Source organism: Aotus nancymaae, unplaced genomic scaffold (genome assembly GCF_030222135.1).
Source record: "Aotus nancymaae isolate 86718 unplaced genomic scaffold, 86718_ANA_hifiasm-v0.15.2.pri h1tg000046l, whole genome shotgun sequence".
In the NCBI taxonomy this organism is placed as follows: domain Eukaryota; kingdom Metazoa; phylum Chordata; class Mammalia; order Primates; family Aotidae; genus Aotus; species Aotus nancymaae.
The window spans coordinates 30,494,556-30,513,421 of NW_026988460.1; the positions used below are offsets into that span (position 1 = coordinate 30,494,556).

The window sequence follows — 18,866 nt, forward strand, 5'->3', positions numbered from 1 at the left end:
CATCAAATAAAAATGACCTGTTATCACCCAGAAATAACAATGTTTTAAAACATGTTCAAGTTCCTTTTTCTATGTATTTTTATAACAATGGGCTCATACCATATGTGTTCTGTTTTCTAACATGCTTCTTAAAACTAAAAAAATCTTCTAAAGATCTTTTCATGTCACAGCATATCCCTTACGATATTCTGAGACCTAGTATTTATTGAAAGCTGTATCATCACTTATATCACCAATCCTCTATCTTTAGACATTAGGTGGTTTCTCATTTCCAGTACTCTAAACAAGCATTTATAAACAGGCTGGGCTAAATCTTCACTCATAGCTTTGACTATCTACTTTGGATAAACTCTACTACTTTATCCGAAGTAGACAGTCAAGGCTATGAGTAGTAGAGTTGCTGGGTGACAGTACATGCAGCCTGCATCCGTGGGCCAGCATTCAAGCTTCTCTCTGAAATACCTACCCTCTTTCCCCTGCCGCCACTTTCACTTTCTGGTTCCAAACTGTTACACTGTGCTTCACTTGGATTCTGTGAAGCATTATAGCAGATGCATTAAGAGCATAATTTTCAGAGTCGGACAGACCAGGGTTGAATCTTAGCTTTGCCACTTATTAAATGTGTGACCTTAGGCTGTTTTAATTAACCTCTTTGAGCACTTTTCTATAATATGAGGAAATAATTCTACTTTTTTGATGAGGTTGTCATGAGAATTAAACAGGATTTAAAAAATGCATGTAAAGCACTTGACACAGGCCCAGGCAGGTTGAAAGTGTTCACAAATCATGGTGTTAGATTCATTCCTATCCCTAAGCCCATTCGAATCTCTCTTTCAAGGCCACATTCAAGATGCACCCCGTCTAGGGGGCTTTACTGGCCAGGGCAGCCCATCACTCTGAGTTGTGAGGGCACTCGTGGGCTGGATTTTCACCTGATGTTCAGAACACTTTGTCTTGTTGCTTTCATATATTTGTTTGTATGGGAAGAAGAAACATCCTCACCTCACCTCACTATGCAGCACTGTGCTGTGGGTCCCTCACTGGATGAATTCATTTTCATTCGTGTTCTTGCAGAAGAGAGGGATGATGAAAAGGAGCTTGTGACTCCATGTCAGTGGCATCAGAATTGGTTTTTTTGGAGTTTATTTCAAACCCTTGGATAGCTCAGGGGCTTGGAGGGTGGTACCTGACCCCAGGGACACAGGACACTCCCATGGAATCAATCAGCAGGCAGCAGATGCAGGGAAAGCCGCTGAGCAGGAGGCTGCCAGACCTTTGTAATGCTGAGCCTCTCCAGGGCATTGTCCCAGCTCAGCAAGCAGCCCAGGACCTCTGTGTGCCTTGCAAGCCGCCTTCCTCCCCCTAGTTGCTTTGCTCTGAGCGGTAGGATGCTTTTGGAGCTGGGAGGGCCTTCCTCTTGAGCCTCCTCTAACCCACAAAGGTTACTTTCACACCACAGGGATGCCTCCCTGGTTGCCAGGGGAGATTGAGAAGCAGCCTGTGTGCACAGCTGCAGCTGGAGGGCTTGCTGTGGGACAGCTTCCAGGAGAGGGTCCTGGAGGAGAGGAAGGGGCAGCCCTGGGGGAGGTGATGCGTGGAGGAGGCTGCGTCACCCCATTCCCCATCTGGGTGTCTTTCAGGAGTCATGGCCGGCTTCAACATGGGGGGCGACCTCAGGGAGCCTGCCGCCAGCATTCCCCTGGGCTCCCTGGCAGCTGTTGGCATCTCGTAAGTTCCCCTCATGGCAATCAGTTCGAGCTGGAGAGTGGGAGAGAAAACCCCGGGCAGAAGAGGGGATTGCCCCTTTTGTTCTGAGAGTGCCCCGACTGTGACCAATCTATTTCATATTACGATTCTTCTTTTAACACTCGGTGGGCTGGAAAATTCACGTCTGGTGGGTTCAGACACTGCCCTTTCATGCGCCCTGCCTGGGAATGCTGCCGAGGAGGAGTGTCAGGACCCAGATCACAGATTGAATCCTTTCTTTCCTTTCCTCAGCCTTCCGCCCCCATCCTTCCCCCACCCCTTGGTTGAACTTGGGGGTTTTTAACTACCGAGTTTCCAGGATCATTGGAGGGAGCATAAAGATGAAGAGTTTTGCTGAATTCGGGCTTGCATCTCAGCTCTGCCACTGATTGGCTGCATGACTCTGGACACTTTACTGAGCTCTCTGAGCCTCCATTTCCTTTCCCACGAAATGGGGATAATGACAGTGTATGTGCTTCATAGACTGCGGGGGAGAGAGTAGAAGGCACACAGTGGAAGCTCAGCACCCAGCTCTCCTTCCCCCTGTGAGCCTCCCCTCCAGCTCCCCCAGGCCATCAGGCCTCTGGGGCTTTCGTTCACACTGTGCCACCCACATGAGCAGGCTGGGTAACCTTGGGTCTACTTCTGACCTTTTAGAATCTTCTGTTTCTCTCTGTACCGCAGGAAGAAACTTCTCTGCCCTTGATTGGGTGAGTGTAAAGAGGCAATGAGATCAGAGACCAGAGACAATGAGTTGAGAAGTGAAAAGGGCCTGTGTTATTCTAACCACAGTATTTAGAAAATATTAATGTAGCTGTTTCACAGACACTGAATCTGCTCTTAGCTCCTTGCAGTGACACCATTGCTATCAGCCTGGCACAGAGCATCAGGCTATTTTGTGCAAAATAAGCAATCGCATTGGGAAGAAAATAAAGACAATGGAGATAGAGTTGAGTGTTGGGAAGGAAATAAAAGAAAATGGGTTCTGTATGAGGATCCTGTCTTGTTTCTTGTTCCAGCTGGGAGGTTCTAGGAGGAACCCCTGGCCCGTCCTGGGTCAGGATGGGAGTAAGGAGACCACAGGAACCTGTGTCTTGTTCAAGGTTACAGGGCATCTTGGGGACAGAGCCAGGCCACTGCTTTCTGCCTTGTGACTTTAGTTTCTTTCTTTATTTGATCCAGCGGGACTTAGAGGCCTGAAGGATCATCAACTTGTTCTTTTGCTGGAGGAGGCTGGGGTGTGAGGCTGCTGGGCAACCCTGGCCTGAATCCTGGCGACCTAGAGGCAACTGGGCCTCCCGCCTCCCTACTCCGAACGCCCTTTGTGTGTTTTTCTTTTTTAATGTAAGAATGAGATAAAATAGCACTCACTTTGGCAGTACATATACTAAAATTAAAACAATAAAGAGATTAGCATGGTCTGTGTGCAAGGATGACATGCAAATTCGTGAAGCCTTCCATATTTTTATATACATTAAAAAAAAAAAGAAACAAAACAATGGTACCCCTTTTTTGGTAAGAAATATGCCAGAAGAGAAATAGTACAAAAAGTGTCCTCCCAAGCCAGCTGGGCAGGCTTCATGACTGGCCTTTCTCTCATTCTGAGGCAGGTTCCCATAGGAAATGGAAGGTTGAGTGGGGGGAGTGTATAGGGCTGGGTGAGGTGAGTGGGGGGCAGCTCTGCTCTGCTCTTGGGTTTTGCAGGTGGTTTCTTTACATCGTCTTCGTCTTCCTCCTGGGCGCCATCTGCACTCGAGAGGCCCTTCGCTATGACTTCCTGATAGCCGAAAAGGTAAGTGAGGCCTGTGCTACTCAAAGGGCTCAGTCTGTTGCAGTCATTTATTTGTTCTCACCAACAAATGGCCACCTTCCCCTTGTGGTACTATCTGGGAATCCATATAGTCTTATAAACATTTAATTAATTGATTTTTTGAGACAGGGTCTCACTTTGTTGCCCAGGCTGGAGTGCAGTGTTGCAATCTCAGCTCACTGTAGCCTCAACCTTCCAGGCTCAAGTGATTCTCCCGCCTTAGACCCCCAAGTAGCTGGAACACACCATCCTGCGGGACTAATTTATTTGTATTTTTTGGTAGAGATGAGGTCTCACCATGTTGTTCAGGCTGGTCTCAAACTCCTGGCCTCAAGTGATCCTCCCGTCTCAGCCTCCCAAAGTGCTGGGATTACAGGCTTGAGCCACTGTGCCTGGCCTCCATATAGTCTCAAGCCCAGGAATCAAGGATTGGGTTGTGGTGGGGAAGAGAGATGATGGAGAAGGTACAGGCTTGGCTTGGGGAATCTCTAGAAACAGGTAACGATGCCCAGAGAGACTCACGAATACGAGGGGCTAGATAATGGGGACATCTCTTCCTGTCGAAAATTAGGACAGAAACAGAAGAATCTGGTCGCCTCAAATTCCCAGCTAAGCAAGTTCCTTGCTTTTGCTAATAGCTTCACCTTCCAGGAAGAAGAGAAACTGCTGCTCAGAAGCAGCAAGTGGAGAAGGAGACTGGAGACAGGCAGAGGTGGAGGGAGCGGGAGGAAGCCCAGGACCCGGGTGAGCGCCGAGGCCCTCCTTGTCCCTGAGGTCCTTGACCCCTTTGGCTTTCCTGAGAATCTTGGACACTCCGGGCTGATTTGGCTGCAACATCTTTGTTTCTAGAGTCCGCACCCTGCCAGGAGAAGATTAGTGAATTCCTGGCGTTCCACCACAGTTAGCAGGCTGGAGGTCATGTGACATCAAGGACATCTATTTGGCATCCTAGAACCCACAGGAGTAAGATTTCCAGACATTTTCTGGAAATTCCCAAAAACTCCTACCTTCCTTTAAGTTCTTGGAGAAAAAGTAGACCCTGAGATTCCCATTATTTTTCAGAGAAATGTAGTTGGCTAGGGAGTTTTTCTGTTAACTCCTGAGTAGCGCTGCTTATATTTTATGTATTTTTTAATTTAAAAATTTAACCTTTTAAAGATAGAGTCTCACCCTGTCACCCAGGCTAGAGAGCAGTGACTCGAAGATGGCTTATTACTGCCTCAACTTCCAGAGCTCAAGTGATTCTCCTAACTCAGTCTCCCAAGTAACCAGTACTACAGACATGCATCACCACACTCAATATTTTTTTTAATTTTTTTATAGAGATAGGGTTTCGCCATGTTGCCCAGGCTGGTCTTGAACTCCTGGCTTTAAGTGATCCTCCCACCTCAGCTTTCCAAAGTGTTAGGATTACAGGCAAGAGCTCCTATATTTTAGGATAGAATACCATTTTCTGTTGGTGTGAGGCTTTGCAAAGCAGCTCTGCTGATCATGGAATGCCAGTGCCTGGGGCAACCTGAGGCAGGAAACTCTGAATTTTCTTTTGAGAGATACATTTGAGCTTGGTTTTCACAAAAGCACAGGTTTCTTTTTAAGGCTTGTAGGTACCCATGCAAAGGTGATTATTTGTTTTTAGGGGTCTTGACCTTAGTATAAAGGCACGTTTTTTGAAAGGTGGTGCAATTCAGTTAGTGGGAGAACGGATACCCACCTTCCAGCACCCAAGGTCACAGACCCCCAGGTGGCAAGGTTTGCTCTCAGGCAGGAGTCTGTAGCCCTCATTTGTATCTACATGTGTGCTTCCATCTGGAGTTTCACTCCCAAGGGTCTGTTCTCTAGCTATGGAATGAAAAGCTTGGCTGCATTACAGGAATTGAAGGCCTCAGGGATAAGCCTGGGTGAGGCTGGTTTAACTGGGGGAAGTGCTTCCTGCTGTCTGCAGCTTGCCAGTGGCTGGCCAGCTCTGCCTGCTTCTAAAGCTCCTTTCTCATGCTTTCCTTCACAGAGGTCCCTCCACCTTTTAGAGACTCTGATCTGATGATCCTCTGGGCCGCAGCACCTCCCTCCTCTCCTTCCCCTGCTTGGCAAGGGAAAGCTCAGAGTGGGTATGTGGGAGGGCAGGCAGCTTTGTATCTAAGGAAGGCCACAAACAGCAGTAGGGTAAAAACAGCCCAGAGACAGCACGAGAGAGCCTTTGTGGGTGGAAATCACACACCCAATAATAGGCACACAAATGGCGGGGAGCCTCCTTTGGAATGCCACGTGTCCTGACGGTGAGCAGGTCGGCAAGCACTTAGCCAAGTGGGGGCACCTGCTGCATCAGGCCCAGCAACAGCACGTGGGAATGTAATTACGCACACACTGGGATGAAAGGTGGAGACTGAGTTCTTAGAGAGGACAAGAGACTGTTTCCTGGAATAGGCCATTGTAAAGCCTATAAAGGAGCAAAGCTACTGCTCTTGGTTCTCAGTAGAAACGGGCAGGTGCAGCAAGTCAGTGAGCAGTGATGGAACCACCCCTGATGATGCCAAAATAGCAGCACCTTGGTCTTCCGCTTCCCACCATCCACCCCTAAAGGAGGCCACACAGGAGTTTCCTCCCACACCTTTTCTCCTTCGGACTGACTCTGCTGCAGTAGCAGGTACCGTGCTCAGGCAGTAAATTGGGCCACAGATGTTCTTACTGGCAGTACCGGGAGAATGGGAGGGGGCAACCTACACAGGTTGGGAGGTGCAAGTGCGGAGTCTCTTTACTTGGTCACTTGACACAACCTGCTACCCTGATAACCTGTTCATCTCAGCTTCCTGTCTTAGCTGTGGCTGCAGTTCGGAGCCAGCGCATCTCTGGGCTTTCCTGGGCCTGAAAAAAGCAAGGCCTCTTCTTTCTTCTGTTCGTGTGCCCCACGCATCACCTCTGGACGCTGAGACAGGGCAGGTCTCTGACATACTCTCCTTGGTGCTCATTCTCACGCAGCTCCCCAGTGCACTCCTCTTTCTTTCTCTCGGGGGCTTTCTGCCAGAACAATTATCTTCAATGGCTGCAGGCTGCCCTGGATTCCTTTTTACTGATCTGCAGCTGATCAGTTAGTCTGTTTCTTTCTGGGTTTCCTACAGCTTTTCTGATCTATTTCTAATTATTTGGCTTCTCAATTCAGTTTCTCTAAGAAGCATATTTTTACTTTCAATCCCCTCCGCAGAGGAACTTGCTCTCAGGAGTATGTGCATTCTTAAAAGTCTTGTATATGGTTGTGGCTCTGAGATAACCCATGAAAGCATGTAGTAGGTGCTAATTATAATAAATTTTGCCTGGCACATAGTAGGTGCTAATTAAATTTCAACTCCCTTCCATACTCCTTATGGGCATACCCTTACAGATCAACACATTTATTTTAGGAACACAATTTCTCCCCACAAATCCACCATATTTAATTAAATATTAAAAGCCAAAATAATCTCAGTATTATTTAGTTATAAAAAGAATTGTACAATGTTAGTTGGGGTGAACTTAAATAGATTAAATGTTTTAAAATAAACTTGTATACAGTCCAGGAAACAGATGTTTATTACAAATAAAAAAGACCAAGTACCTTAGGAGACCTGAGGCTTGCTAACTAGCAAAATAAGAGCAATGTAAGAAGAAAAAATATCCCAAAAGTATTGTTGTTAAAACTAGGGAATCTGGCCGGGTGCAGTGGCTTATGCCTCTAATCCCAGTGCTTTGGGAGGTCGTGGCAGGTGGATCACCTGAGGTCAGGAGTTCAAGACCAGCTTGGCCAGCACAGTGAAACCCCGTCTCTACCAAAAAATACAAAAATTAGCCAGGCATGGTGGTGCACGCCTGTAGTCCCAGCTACTCAAGAGTCTGAGGTAGGAGAATCGCTGGAACCCAGGAGACGGAGGTTGCAGTGAGCCAGGATTGAGCTACTGCACTCCAGCCTGGGGAACAGTGCGAGACTCTGTCTCAAAACAAAAACTGGGGAATCCCACAGAACAAAGTCTGATTCCTGGATTTAATAGTTGTGGTTCCACATATTCAAGAGGGACCTTGGAAGCCCATGACACAAGCTGTACAGGGAAGATGGGGATGGGACAGCACTGGTGACGGGGGAGTGAGTCTCCTGGGCTGCTCGGCACCCGTGAGTGGGCCAGCCTGAGTGTCCTCTGTCCTCCATCATGGACGCAGTCCTGCCTCTCAGGAAGGGAAGCGGTCTATGGAAAATGACTCTCAAGTGAGAGGTAAAACTTGACTGAAAGTTGAGATGTTGATCAATTCATGGAGTGTGGAGTATTAGGAAACTGATGACTCTGCGGAAATGAGATGTGGGAGAAAAAAACCATAGCATTGTTGAGACATGGCCTTATTAATACACTTGGAATTGTAAGGGTTTCAGGATGTACTCCTCAGTGATGTCAGGGGGCCACTGGAATTAGATGAGACAGAACGGGCCCCTTGCAAATGACTTTGAATCCAGTCCTTCAACAGAAGAGAGCAGCCAATGAATGAGTGGAGTCCCTCAATGGCCGAAGCTCAAATGGGAGCTGGGAGAAAATATTAAGAGCAGAGAGATGGAAGTAATTGTTTTCATCAGTAGTTACTGAAAAAAGAAATCAGGGTAATTCACACTCCATGTAATATTTTGGAAAGAGGTTTTTTTTGGCGGGGTGATGGCTCAAACAGGTGGATGCCAGAGGGAATCACTTTTTATTTAAAAAGAACTATTGACACACCTCTTCTCAAATAAATTCTCACTTCTGCCTCCACTGGCACATTTCACAAGTTTTCAGTCTGATATGAGTAGAGAAAACGATTAAGTTCTGTGAGGGCTGGGAGCAGAGCTGCATGGTTCGCCATTGTGTCTGTAAGCCTTGCTCTGCCTAGCACCGTGCCAGAAACATAACCTGTCCTCAGGAAATGCTTCTTAAATGGATGGATGGATGGATGACAAATGAAAGAAAGATACAGGATTTAGGCAGGAGAGAGATGGAATGAAGTTTTTCTAATTTGTCTAAATGTGGGAACAAACATTTCATATATTATTCAGCAAACAGACTGAATAATAGTTTACATTTTTAAAAAGTGGTGAGTGAACAGATCATGTTACACAACTGACAAATGGGACATAAACCAGTTGCTATACCTGGCCCAGTCTGACCCCAGCTGCTAGAGTTCTGGAGGAATCCTAGGGTGTATCTCTGGGAAGGCTGGCCAAAGACGGAAGCCACCATGTAGTGTACTGATGGTGCCAGAGGTTCACCCAGTTCCTGAGGTCAGTCCAGCATTAGGAGGATGCCAGGCTGGGGCATTTCCACTCATTCCTGCTCTGAGTAAATAGCCTTTAAATGAAAAAGAGTTTTAAAAAATCAAATATATGTAATCTTTTAGGTAAGAAGCAGTGAAATTTCTGCAAGGAGATACCTTGCCTGACTCTCCCAAAGAATTTTTTGAGGGGAGAATGCAATATATGCTCAGTGGTTCGCCACATCGGCTACACATTAGAATCACCTGGACAGCTTTCTAAACATCAACCACGTCTGTGTCTCACTCTGTACTAATTAAATCAGAATCGCTGGGTGATTCTTAGAGTTAGCCAGAATGGAGAACTACTGACTTAAATTTTCAAAAGGCTCTTTCTTGTTAAAATTTTGTCTTAGAGTCTACTTTTTAAAAACCAGTCAACATAGGATGCATTTGGTAGAGAAGACAGAGATAAAGGTAATAGATACACATCTCAGAATGGACTGAGGATTGGTCATGGACCCAGCGTATCTAACAGTTTTGTAAGGCACCTGGGGCACGATCACAGCGAAGTCCTGAAGCTGCATGGATTCAGCTGCTGAGCTCTGTTTGCCAGATTCTGCATGAGGTGCTAGGGGAAGGGAGCCAGGATGCATGATACAGTTCTATCCGTGAGGTGCTCGGGGTGATGGCAGGATAAGCCGTGAGCATAACTAACTATCCCACAGGACAGAAAGTAACAAAATGCCATCAGATCACATAAAGTGATGGAAACACTAGACGACATTGATTTCTCGTAGTAATAAAACGATGTGTGGGGTGGGCAGGACAAACCCAAGAAACCTGTGACATGGAAAAAAGAGACAGGTGAGATTCTTTGGGGATCAGAGTGAGATGATAAAGTTAGGGGAAAGTAATCAACACTGAATTAAAGACAAGGTGGGTTCCATAGTGGACCTTATTCTTGTCCATCAAGCCTCTGACCTTCCTGACCATTTGGGGATTATTCCACCCAATGGTCTTGAAGGGAGTGAGTACCCCCCATTTTGCATAATAGAAGCCCGGTGGACCAGACCTCTCTTGCTTGTCCCTTTGCAGCCCTGGTAGGGCACATGACCTACACTAGGCCATTGCATGCTCACATTGTAACCAATGAGGCAGAGATGAAGAGCTGGTGAGAATTTGTCCACAGGGCAGCTGGGTGCTGGTGGCATCTTGGCCAAGCTGTTCCTGGGGAAGAGGCTGGGTATGCCTCCAGACTTGGTCCTGCCCTTTTCTGAGGCTCATCCTTTAGTCTCCTGGTGATTCTATGAACCTTCAGCATCCTACAAATATATTCTTTTTTTAAGCAAAGTTGTTTTTTTTTTCCCAATCAGCTGTCCTGACTGATATGAGATTCATCAGTCAGTCAAATTGTTCCAATAATAATTTATGAGCCAGGAGAGAGGTCTGGCCAGTGGCTTGTGTTCAGTATAGCTTGATGACACGAATCCAGTGCTTTGCTGATGCAAGGATGTAAAAGATGAGGCGAGGAGAGCCTTCATCAAGAAGGTTCAAGTGACAAAGCTGAATGTTAAACCTAACCTGTCTGTAAGCATTGGACACATGAGTACTTGGAATGTATAGTTCTGGCCCCTGTGACTAAAGTAAAGTAGAACAGAGAGGGCACTTCAAATAAGAAAACAAAGATGCTTCCTTGTGGATACAGATAAGGTCTGGCCCAGGAGGGTGAATTCGTAGCAAGCAGCCATGCAGCCCCCCAGCCCCTTAGCACTTTCAGCACTGGGTTAGCTGACCAGTCCTAGTAACACCTTGGACCCCGATCTTTTGCAAGTTGGCACCAAGAACATCTGTGCCCTCTTATTCTGTCTGTTGGTGCCTTGTGGGTCATGGATAGCATTCATTCATTCAGCATTTATATTTCTGGGTTGGGCACCAAGAATTCTAGGGTAAACAAGACAGAAGTCCTGCTTAAAGGAAGCCTCCAGATTAGTGGAGGGGGCACCATGATAGGTGCTGTCGTAACATCACATTTGGGATGCTGTGGAGCACTGAGAAGTGGCTACTGTAGTCGGGGGAACTGGGGATGGCCTCACAGTGGAGGTGAGGTTTGCGCTGAATTTTGAAGCACGTTAGGAGTTTAACAATGAGTAGATTAGTGGGTGTAGAGAGAGCCTTCTTACAGGCAGAAAAATCATACTGATTGGACTCTTAGTGTGCAGGGTGTGGGGCTAAAGAGATCACAGACCATGAAGAGCCTTACATCTAAGGGCAGGGGGAGCCTTTGATAGGTCTGCAATGGAGACAGTGTGATCAGATTTGAGTTCAGAGAGGTCACTCCTGCAGAGGCTTATGGGATGATTCAGAGTGAATCATCTGAATGATTTAAGCTCATCTTTAAGGGTGAGCTTAAAGGCAAGAGGCCAATGAGCATTGTAGTTGGCCCGTTTGTTCTCAAAGTGTGGTCTCTGGGAACACGTGGGGAATCCAAATTTCCAGGCCCCACCCTAAGCCCACTGAACCAGAAACTCTTAGGAGGGGGCCCAGAAATCTGCATTTAGCAAGCCCTGCAGCTGAGTCTGGCAGACACTTCATTTGAGGACCACTGTGCAGTCCATATGAAATGTGGTGGTGGATTCAGCTGAAATCATGGAATGAATGGGGATGAGGCTGGGAATGTGGAAACTGTATCCCAGAGATCGGATCTAGAGGACTCAGTGGATGATTGCATGGGGTGCAGGTGGGTGGGTGCTGGGGGAGAAGAAAGCCACAGGAACAGGCTCTGGCACTGGCTAATAAAACCGCTTCTCACATAGGTATCCCTCGTGGGCTTCCTGTTCCTTTTGGGCTTATACATCTCGTCCCTGGCTTCCTGTATGGGAGGACTTTATGGAGCTCCCCGCATCCTGCAATGCATTGCTCAGGAGAAAGTGATCCCTGCACTTGCCTGTCTGGGACAAGGGGTGAGTCATCCTCTTTTTTTTTTTGAGAAACATGTTTTGCTGCTAACTTGATTGTTGGCTCATAATTGGTTAAGCTTTTCTGATCTGAGCCTCTGGTCAATTTCTTTGGGGTGACACAGAAAAGAATGCAGAGGTCATTTCTTTCAGCCCTTTCCTCTGGCTGGCTTGGGTTAGGGCCAAGTAGATGAAGCATCTTAAATGTCACAGCCACCCAGCCCCTTAGCCCCCTTGGCACTTTTTTTTTGAGACAGAGTCTCATTCTGTCACCCAGGCTGAAGTGCAGTGGCACAATCTCGGCTCACTGCAACCTCCGCCTCCGGGGTTCAAGTGATTCTTCTGCCTCAGCCTCCTGAGTAGCTGGGATTACAGGCATGGGTCACCATGCCAGGCTAATTTTGTATTTTTAGTAGAGACATGGTTTCTCCATGTTGGTCAGGCCGGTCGTGAACTCCCGATCTCAGGTGATCTGCCCACCTCAGCCTCTCAAAGTGCTGGGATTACAGGCAAGAGCCACTGTGCCCCTGCACATTGGTTTAGCTAACCAGTCCCAGTAACATCTTCGACCCTGAGCAGCATAAAAATGCAGTGCCCCATCCTTTAATAAAAATGAATTCCAATCTTCCAGGTTTAGCATAGAAGAAAGCATGTTTTGGTCAGGAGGCAAGCTGGTTCTTGCAGCTCTAACTGCCCTCGAAGCTCACCTGTCCCTTGGGGGTTGCTGTTTGATGATTTCTCATACCTCTGGCCTCTAGGGTTCCTGTTAACCATGGCAAACCAAACCTTAACTGATACATAAAGGACAGCTCAGTTGAATCGTGTCTGGAATGATTAAAATAGACATTCCTATAGCCTAGGGGAGGACCAGAGAGACAAAAACAGAGACTCCCACTTCCCAATAATATGGTTTACAAGCTGCAGTTTAATTTTGTCTTGTTGGGGTGCCACCGAGGGCCTCCCCATCCACTTCCAATTTGCAGCCTCCCTCTGGTTTCGGGAACACATCGTTAGAAATTATCTTTGATTTCTTCCTTTACCTTCCTCCAAAAATGCAGTTTCGTGTTGGACATAGTTTGAGACCCTATTAGACATCCACTGGAAATGCTGAGTAGGCAGTTGGATATGTAAGACTGGCTTTCAGGTGAATGTTTTAGGCTGGAGATTCAAATTTGGAAGTCGTCAGTATAACACTGGTATTCAAAGCCATGAGCCTAGTTGAGCTCACCAAGGGAGGGAGTACAGATAGAGAAGAGGTCTGAGTCTGGAGCCCAGGGCTGCTTTAACTGTGGAATTCAGAGATGTGAAGAGCCAGCCGCAGAAACCAAGAAAGAGCAGTCAGTGAAGAGGCAGGTGAGTCAGGAGAAGTGAGGCGAAGAAAGGGTTTCAAAGAGGAGGGCGTAGCCAGCTGGGTCAAAGAACACAGGCACTGAGAAGTGACTGTTGCTTTTGGCCCAAGAACTATGTCAGTGACTGTGATGAAGAGCTCCCGGGAGTGGCAGCAAGCACCTTTTATCCACTCCTGTCCACCTGAAGGTCACCATAGCCACCTCCATGAATAACAGGTGTGTGTAATGTGTGTGCATGAGCATATGTGCATGTTTAGTGTCAGAATTCCCCTCCTCCAGCCACCAGTGATTCTGCTGTGTCTTCCAGAATCTGCCTCTTCCTGGGAAGAATCAACTTTGTATCTCTGATTTTCTATGCTGGTATTAAAACCCAATGAAAGACAAAAGGAGGAAATATTTGGGATGTCAACGTTCTATAATAATACCCCACGTTCATAGTTATTCGTACAGGCTGGGCGCAGTGGCTCATGCCTATAATCCCAACACTTTGGGAGACCAAGGTGGGCAGATTGCTTGAGCTCAGGAGTTTGTGACTGGCCTGGGCAATATGGCAAAACTCCTTCTCTACAAACAATACAAAAATTAGCCACACGTGGTGATGTGCATCTGTAGTCCCAGCTACTCAGGAGGCTGAGGTGGGAGGATGGCTTTAAGCCCAAGAGGCAGAGGTTGCAGTGAGCTGAGATCACACCACTACAGTCCAGCCTGAGCAACAGAGCCAGACCCTGTCTAAAAATAAAAAAAGTTACTAATACAACTAATACCTGTGGAGCCTACTGCATGTCAGTGTATGTGAAGCATTTCACATGTATGAACTCTGATCTCACAGTAACCCCATAAGTTGAATATTATTATCTCAAGTTTATAGATGAACAACCAGATGGGAGAAGTGGCCGAGCCATTATGAGCGGTGTTTCTATCCTATAACTTCTGAAATCTCTGAAGCATTCTATCTGAAATTTTATGGTCCTGAATGTTATTTTTGTTGCTGCAGAAGGGGCCAAACAAGACACCTGTGGCTGCCATCTGCCTGACCAGCTTGGTGACCATGGCCTTTGTCCTTGTGGGTCAGGTGAACATTCTGGCCCCCATCGTCACCATCAACTTCATGCTGACATATGTTGCAGTGGACTACTCTTACTTCTCCCTGTCCATGAGCTCCTGTAGCCCGCCCCCAGTGCCTGAGCCAGTGCTCAGGGAGGGCCCGGAAGGCCTCCATTGCTCTGAGCATCTGCTCTTAGAGAAAGCTCCCAACTATGGCTCTGAGGGACCTGCCCAAAATGTCTTGGAGGGCACGCTGCTGGGACTCACCAAGGACATGGATCAGCTCCTCCAGCTAACCAGGAAGCTTGAGAGTAGCCGGCCCAGGCAAGGAGACCGTAACAGGACCCCAGAGAATCAGAAGAGGAAAAGCAAGAAGGCAACCAAGCAGACCCTCCAAGATAGCTTCCTCTTGGACCTCAAATCCCCTCCTTCTTCCCCTGCTGAGATCTCTGATGGGTTGTCCGCTGCCTCCTGGGAGGGGCAGGAGTCCTGCTGGAACAAGCAGACTTCCAGGAGTGAAGGGACTCAGCCTGGGGGAACGTATGGAGAGCAACTTGTGTCTGAGCTGTGCAACCAATCTGAGCCCAGTGGAGAAGGTGAGTGCTCTGGCATCACACTGGGGTCTCTTATTTGGGGATGACCACTGATTATCCTACCTACTCAGTTATCACAAACCAGTTATAGCTGGGTTTAAAATCCTTGTTAATTTTCTGCAATATTTATTTTAAAACATTGTATGCAGGTATCAGCTGAATTATTTGTAATTCTACTCTGTTATACATAGTTAAGTTTAAACAGTAATTTCTATCTACTCCTGTGTATTAGACCTGGGAGCCACAGCTAGTAATTGGGTATCAATCTCTTTTCACTCAAAAATGAACTGAAGTATAATGCCAATGCGAGTAAAATCAGTCTCTCCTTACAAGAGAAGTGGAAGTGTGTTGTGATAAACTATGTGTCAAGGACACAATGTTTTCTTTGTGGAAGATGAACCTCCCAAACCAGGCAAGAGGGGATGGAGGGAAGGTGGCTTAAGCTTTGTTTTCTTAAATCTATAAACACAGAGACACAGAGAGACATTCACAGAGAGGCATATAGGGCATGAGAAATTCTGAAAGTGAGAACTCACATTTTCAAGGACCTACCATATTCCAGGTGCTTTACATCTATTACTTTGTGAAATATAATAGATATTAGCATTTTCAATCTTACAAATGAAGACCTTGTGTCCCCATGAGGTCACAGAGAAGACTCTGAGCTGAGTCTTTGCATAGCTGGACATCATCCTGTGTTGTGTTGTCTGTATTTGAGGACCATGTACTTTCCTCCACATTATGCTGCCCCTGGAGATATAAACACACAGGTGTGGGCAAAGAGGAGGAGATGAGGAACGTAGAAGGAGATATGTAAAAGCTAGTGTTTTGACTGGGCACGGTGGCTCATGCCTGTAATCCTAGCACTTTGGGAGGCCAAGGAGGGTGAATCACGAGGTCAGGAGTTCGAGACCAGCCTGACCAACATGGTGAAACGCTGTCTCTACTAAAAATACAAAGAATTAGCCGGGCATGGTGGCAGGTGCCTGTAATCCCAGCTACTCCTGAGGCTGAGGCAGTAGAATTACTTGAACCTGGGAAGTAGAGGTTGCAGTGAGCCAAGATCACGCCACTGCACTCCAGCCTGGGCGACAGAGTGAAACTCCATCTCAAAACAAAAACAAAATCAAAACAAATCCCCCAAAACTAGTGTTTTACATTTTCTCGGAAACCTGTTTTTCCTTCTTTGCCTCTAAATTGCTGGGAAGCTTTTAATTAAAAATTTATTTTATTTTAATCAATGTAATAACTGTATAATTTAATAAGCCAAATAATATTAAAAGTCACATAATCAGAAACAGTAGTTACTACTCTTTTATACCACCCCTTTTACCCTTCTCTACTCCGAGTCCCATTCCCAGAAAATCCCACTTTGAACCAAAAATTTGCTTCTTCAGTTAATCTGTTACTAAATAATGTATTTACATTGCTACTTCTTGATATGTCAGTTTCCAACATCATCTTTTGACTTCCTCTTATGGTAAATGAGGTTTTGGTGCGATCTCAGCTCACTGCAACCTCCACCTCCCAGGTTCAAGTGATTCTCCTGCCTCAGCCTCCCAAGTAGCTGGGATTACAGGCACCCATCACTACACCCAGCTAATTTTTGCATTTTTAGTAGAGATGGGGTTTCACCATGTTGGCCAGGCTGGTCTCGAACTCCTGACCTCAAGTGATCTGCCCACCTTAGCCTCTCAAAGTGCTGGGATTAGAGGCATGAGATACTGTGCCCTGCCTGGATTTAACTCTTATATGCCACTCTGACTTCTCATCTAATGCCCCCAGTGTAGTTGTCCCACAGTTTTGTTTGTTTTAAAATTAAAAGCTAGTATTCTTGTTATCATGACTAGGTAACTATTGCTCAGTTATGAGCCATATGTTACACTATGATTACATTTCCTTTTTTGTTCAACTTTTGCTGTTTCCTGGTGTTAATAATTGCCTTAGTTTTTTCTTTGCTTCATTTTCTGTCATTTTTCTTTAAAGACTCTGGCAGATCTGTCAAATGCCTCTCCTTATTATTTTCAGAATGCTCCAATTCTTCAGAAATATATTCACTTCTTTCCCTGCTCTGTCCTATGGCTCCATCCTTCTGTTCCACTTGAGATTGTTCATTTGCTAGGTCTGCTACAAAGCTGTTGTCTTAGAATTCCTCTTGTTACCACACTTTTGTGTCAGATCCAGGAAGCAAGAAATTTCTTAGAAAATTCATGCTTTTACATAGTCTCTCTTTGATAATTCCCCACCCCATCCCCCCATCCCTGTCTATCATCTCAATTTTGTATCTTCTTAAATGATTCTCCAATTTTCTTTTCTTTTCTCTTTCCTATTGTTCATTTATTTGTTTTGTTTTGTTTTGTTTTGTTTTCTGGGATAGTTCATAGATTTTCTCTCCCAAGGCTTCTAATGATTTTTTTAAATGTTGATTATATCAGTCATGATTAGTTTTGACTGAACATAATAAAAAACACAAAATAATAGCGACTTCATCGAGTGCATTCACAAGGAGCTAGAGGTGGGCAGCCCAGCGCTGCCATGGTAGCTCTATGGTCCTAAGTGACTCATGCTCCTCTATCACTTGCTTTACCATCATCCTTAGTATATTGTCCTGTGATCCAGCATGTACTTGCTGGGGTCATGCCTCAGCTACTTGGAAGGCTGAGGTGGGAAGATGGCTTGAGCCTGGGAAGTTGAAGCTGCAGTGAGTGGTTATTACATCACTGCACTCCAGCCTGGGCAACACAGTGAGACCCTGTGTCTACAGAAATTTTTCTTTAAATAAGCCAAGTGTGATTGCACATGTCTGTCATTCTAGCTACTCAGGAGGCTGAGGTGGGAGGATGGCTTGAACCTGGGAAATTGAGGCTGCAATGAGCCATCATCAGGCCACTGTATTCCAGCCTTGGTGACAGAGTAAGACTCTGTCTCTATGTTTTTTTTAAGTGAAGTACTAAAAAACTGTTTAGAAGAGCTGTGTACATTAGCAGGGCTTGTTGACTGGGGCAGCTTGCTGTAGAATAAGGAGGAATGGGCTAGCGTTTTTACTAGGGGACCCCCAAATGTGAATATCTCGAGGTTTTTCTCTTGGGCTCTTCAGTGTGTTCCTCTAGAGGAGAGTTCTTTAAACCCTTGCCCGAGGGACACACAGGTAGGTACTTGGATCCTGGGAACAGGATAAGATGAGTGAGTTGGAAGGGTGTCTCACTGTTTAGGGTATAGATGTTCATTTAATTTCCTGGCTTCAATTTCCATTTTCCCACTCTTTGCTGTGTCTGCTATGCCACGTTTGGGTACTCTCTGGCTTGATTTTTTTCAAAGGAAAGCCCCCTTGGGGAGGGAATTGGGCAACAGAAGGGGTTGTTACTTGGCTTCATAGGCAGAGAAAAGCATCTTGGTGTACAACAAATATAGACCTCCCACCAGCCCCCCATACTTTACCACTGGATAGAATGTGGTGCTTCCTGGTCCTGAATCTGGTCTGCCAGAATGAAATGGGCTGCCCTCCGTCAGCACCCTCTCTGGAGGTCCTAGGGCTCATTCTCCTCTGCTCTGCTCAGTCTGTCACCACTGTCACCGTTCCATCTTCCAAGACTTGTTTTTATTTTTCCTCTCTCATTCTCTTTGTATTTGTGGGTTTATGTCTGTTTCATTCCTTTTTGTCTTCTCAGTGAGTTTTCAGGAGAGATGTGGTCAGTCTGCAATGTTTAATCAAGGAAGTGGTCGCTGTCCAGTTGCCCAGTCTTAGAAATGTCATAGGTGTTTCTGACCATTCCCTTTCTCCCCCTCCCTGCTGCCTTGATTTTGGTGCAGACCCTCATCATCTTGTACCTGGACTCTTACTAAGTTTCTAAGACTTTCCCCCATCCCATTTCTCCTTCACGCTGCCCACTGAATGATCTTTCTAAAATAAAACTCTCATCATGTCTGTCCTACTTAAAAACCCTTGCTGTGAAGTCCCAGACTGTGTGTGCTATGTAAGTTTCTTCACAATCCAGCCCTAACCTACCTTCCCTGCCACTCTTCTCATGACAACACATGCTCTGTATGTTCCACTTACACCCAGACTGACGTCCTAAACACACCACGTTCTTTATCCCTTCCTGCCTTTATACACCCTGTTCTGCCTCCCCCT

The 18,866-nt window shown here is 46.2% G+C and overlaps 1 protein-coding gene and 1 non-coding gene across 2 annotated transcripts in view; both read left to right on the top strand.

Annotated features, from left to right (window-relative positions):
• SLC12A8 (solute carrier family 12 member 8) overlaps nt 1–18,866 on the top strand; it is a 128,739-nt gene that overhangs the window by 91,632 nt on the left and 18,241 nt on the right. The window contains exons 6-9 of the mRNA XM_012473880.2: nt 1,641–1,728; nt 3,451–3,538; nt 11,608–11,754; nt 14,092–14,737. Coding sequence (XP_012329303.2) covers nt 1,641–1,728; nt 3,451–3,538; nt 11,608–11,754; nt 14,092–14,737 — 969 coding nt within the window. The remainder of the gene's footprint in view (nt 1–1,640; nt 1,729–3,450; nt 3,539–11,607; nt 11,755–14,091; nt 14,738–18,866) is intronic.
• Nucleotides 3,110–3,213, top strand: LOC135268925 (U6 spliceosomal RNA). Its single transcript, XR_010337265.1, has one exon. It is a non-coding gene; the product is annotated as a U6 spliceosomal RNA (small nuclear RNA).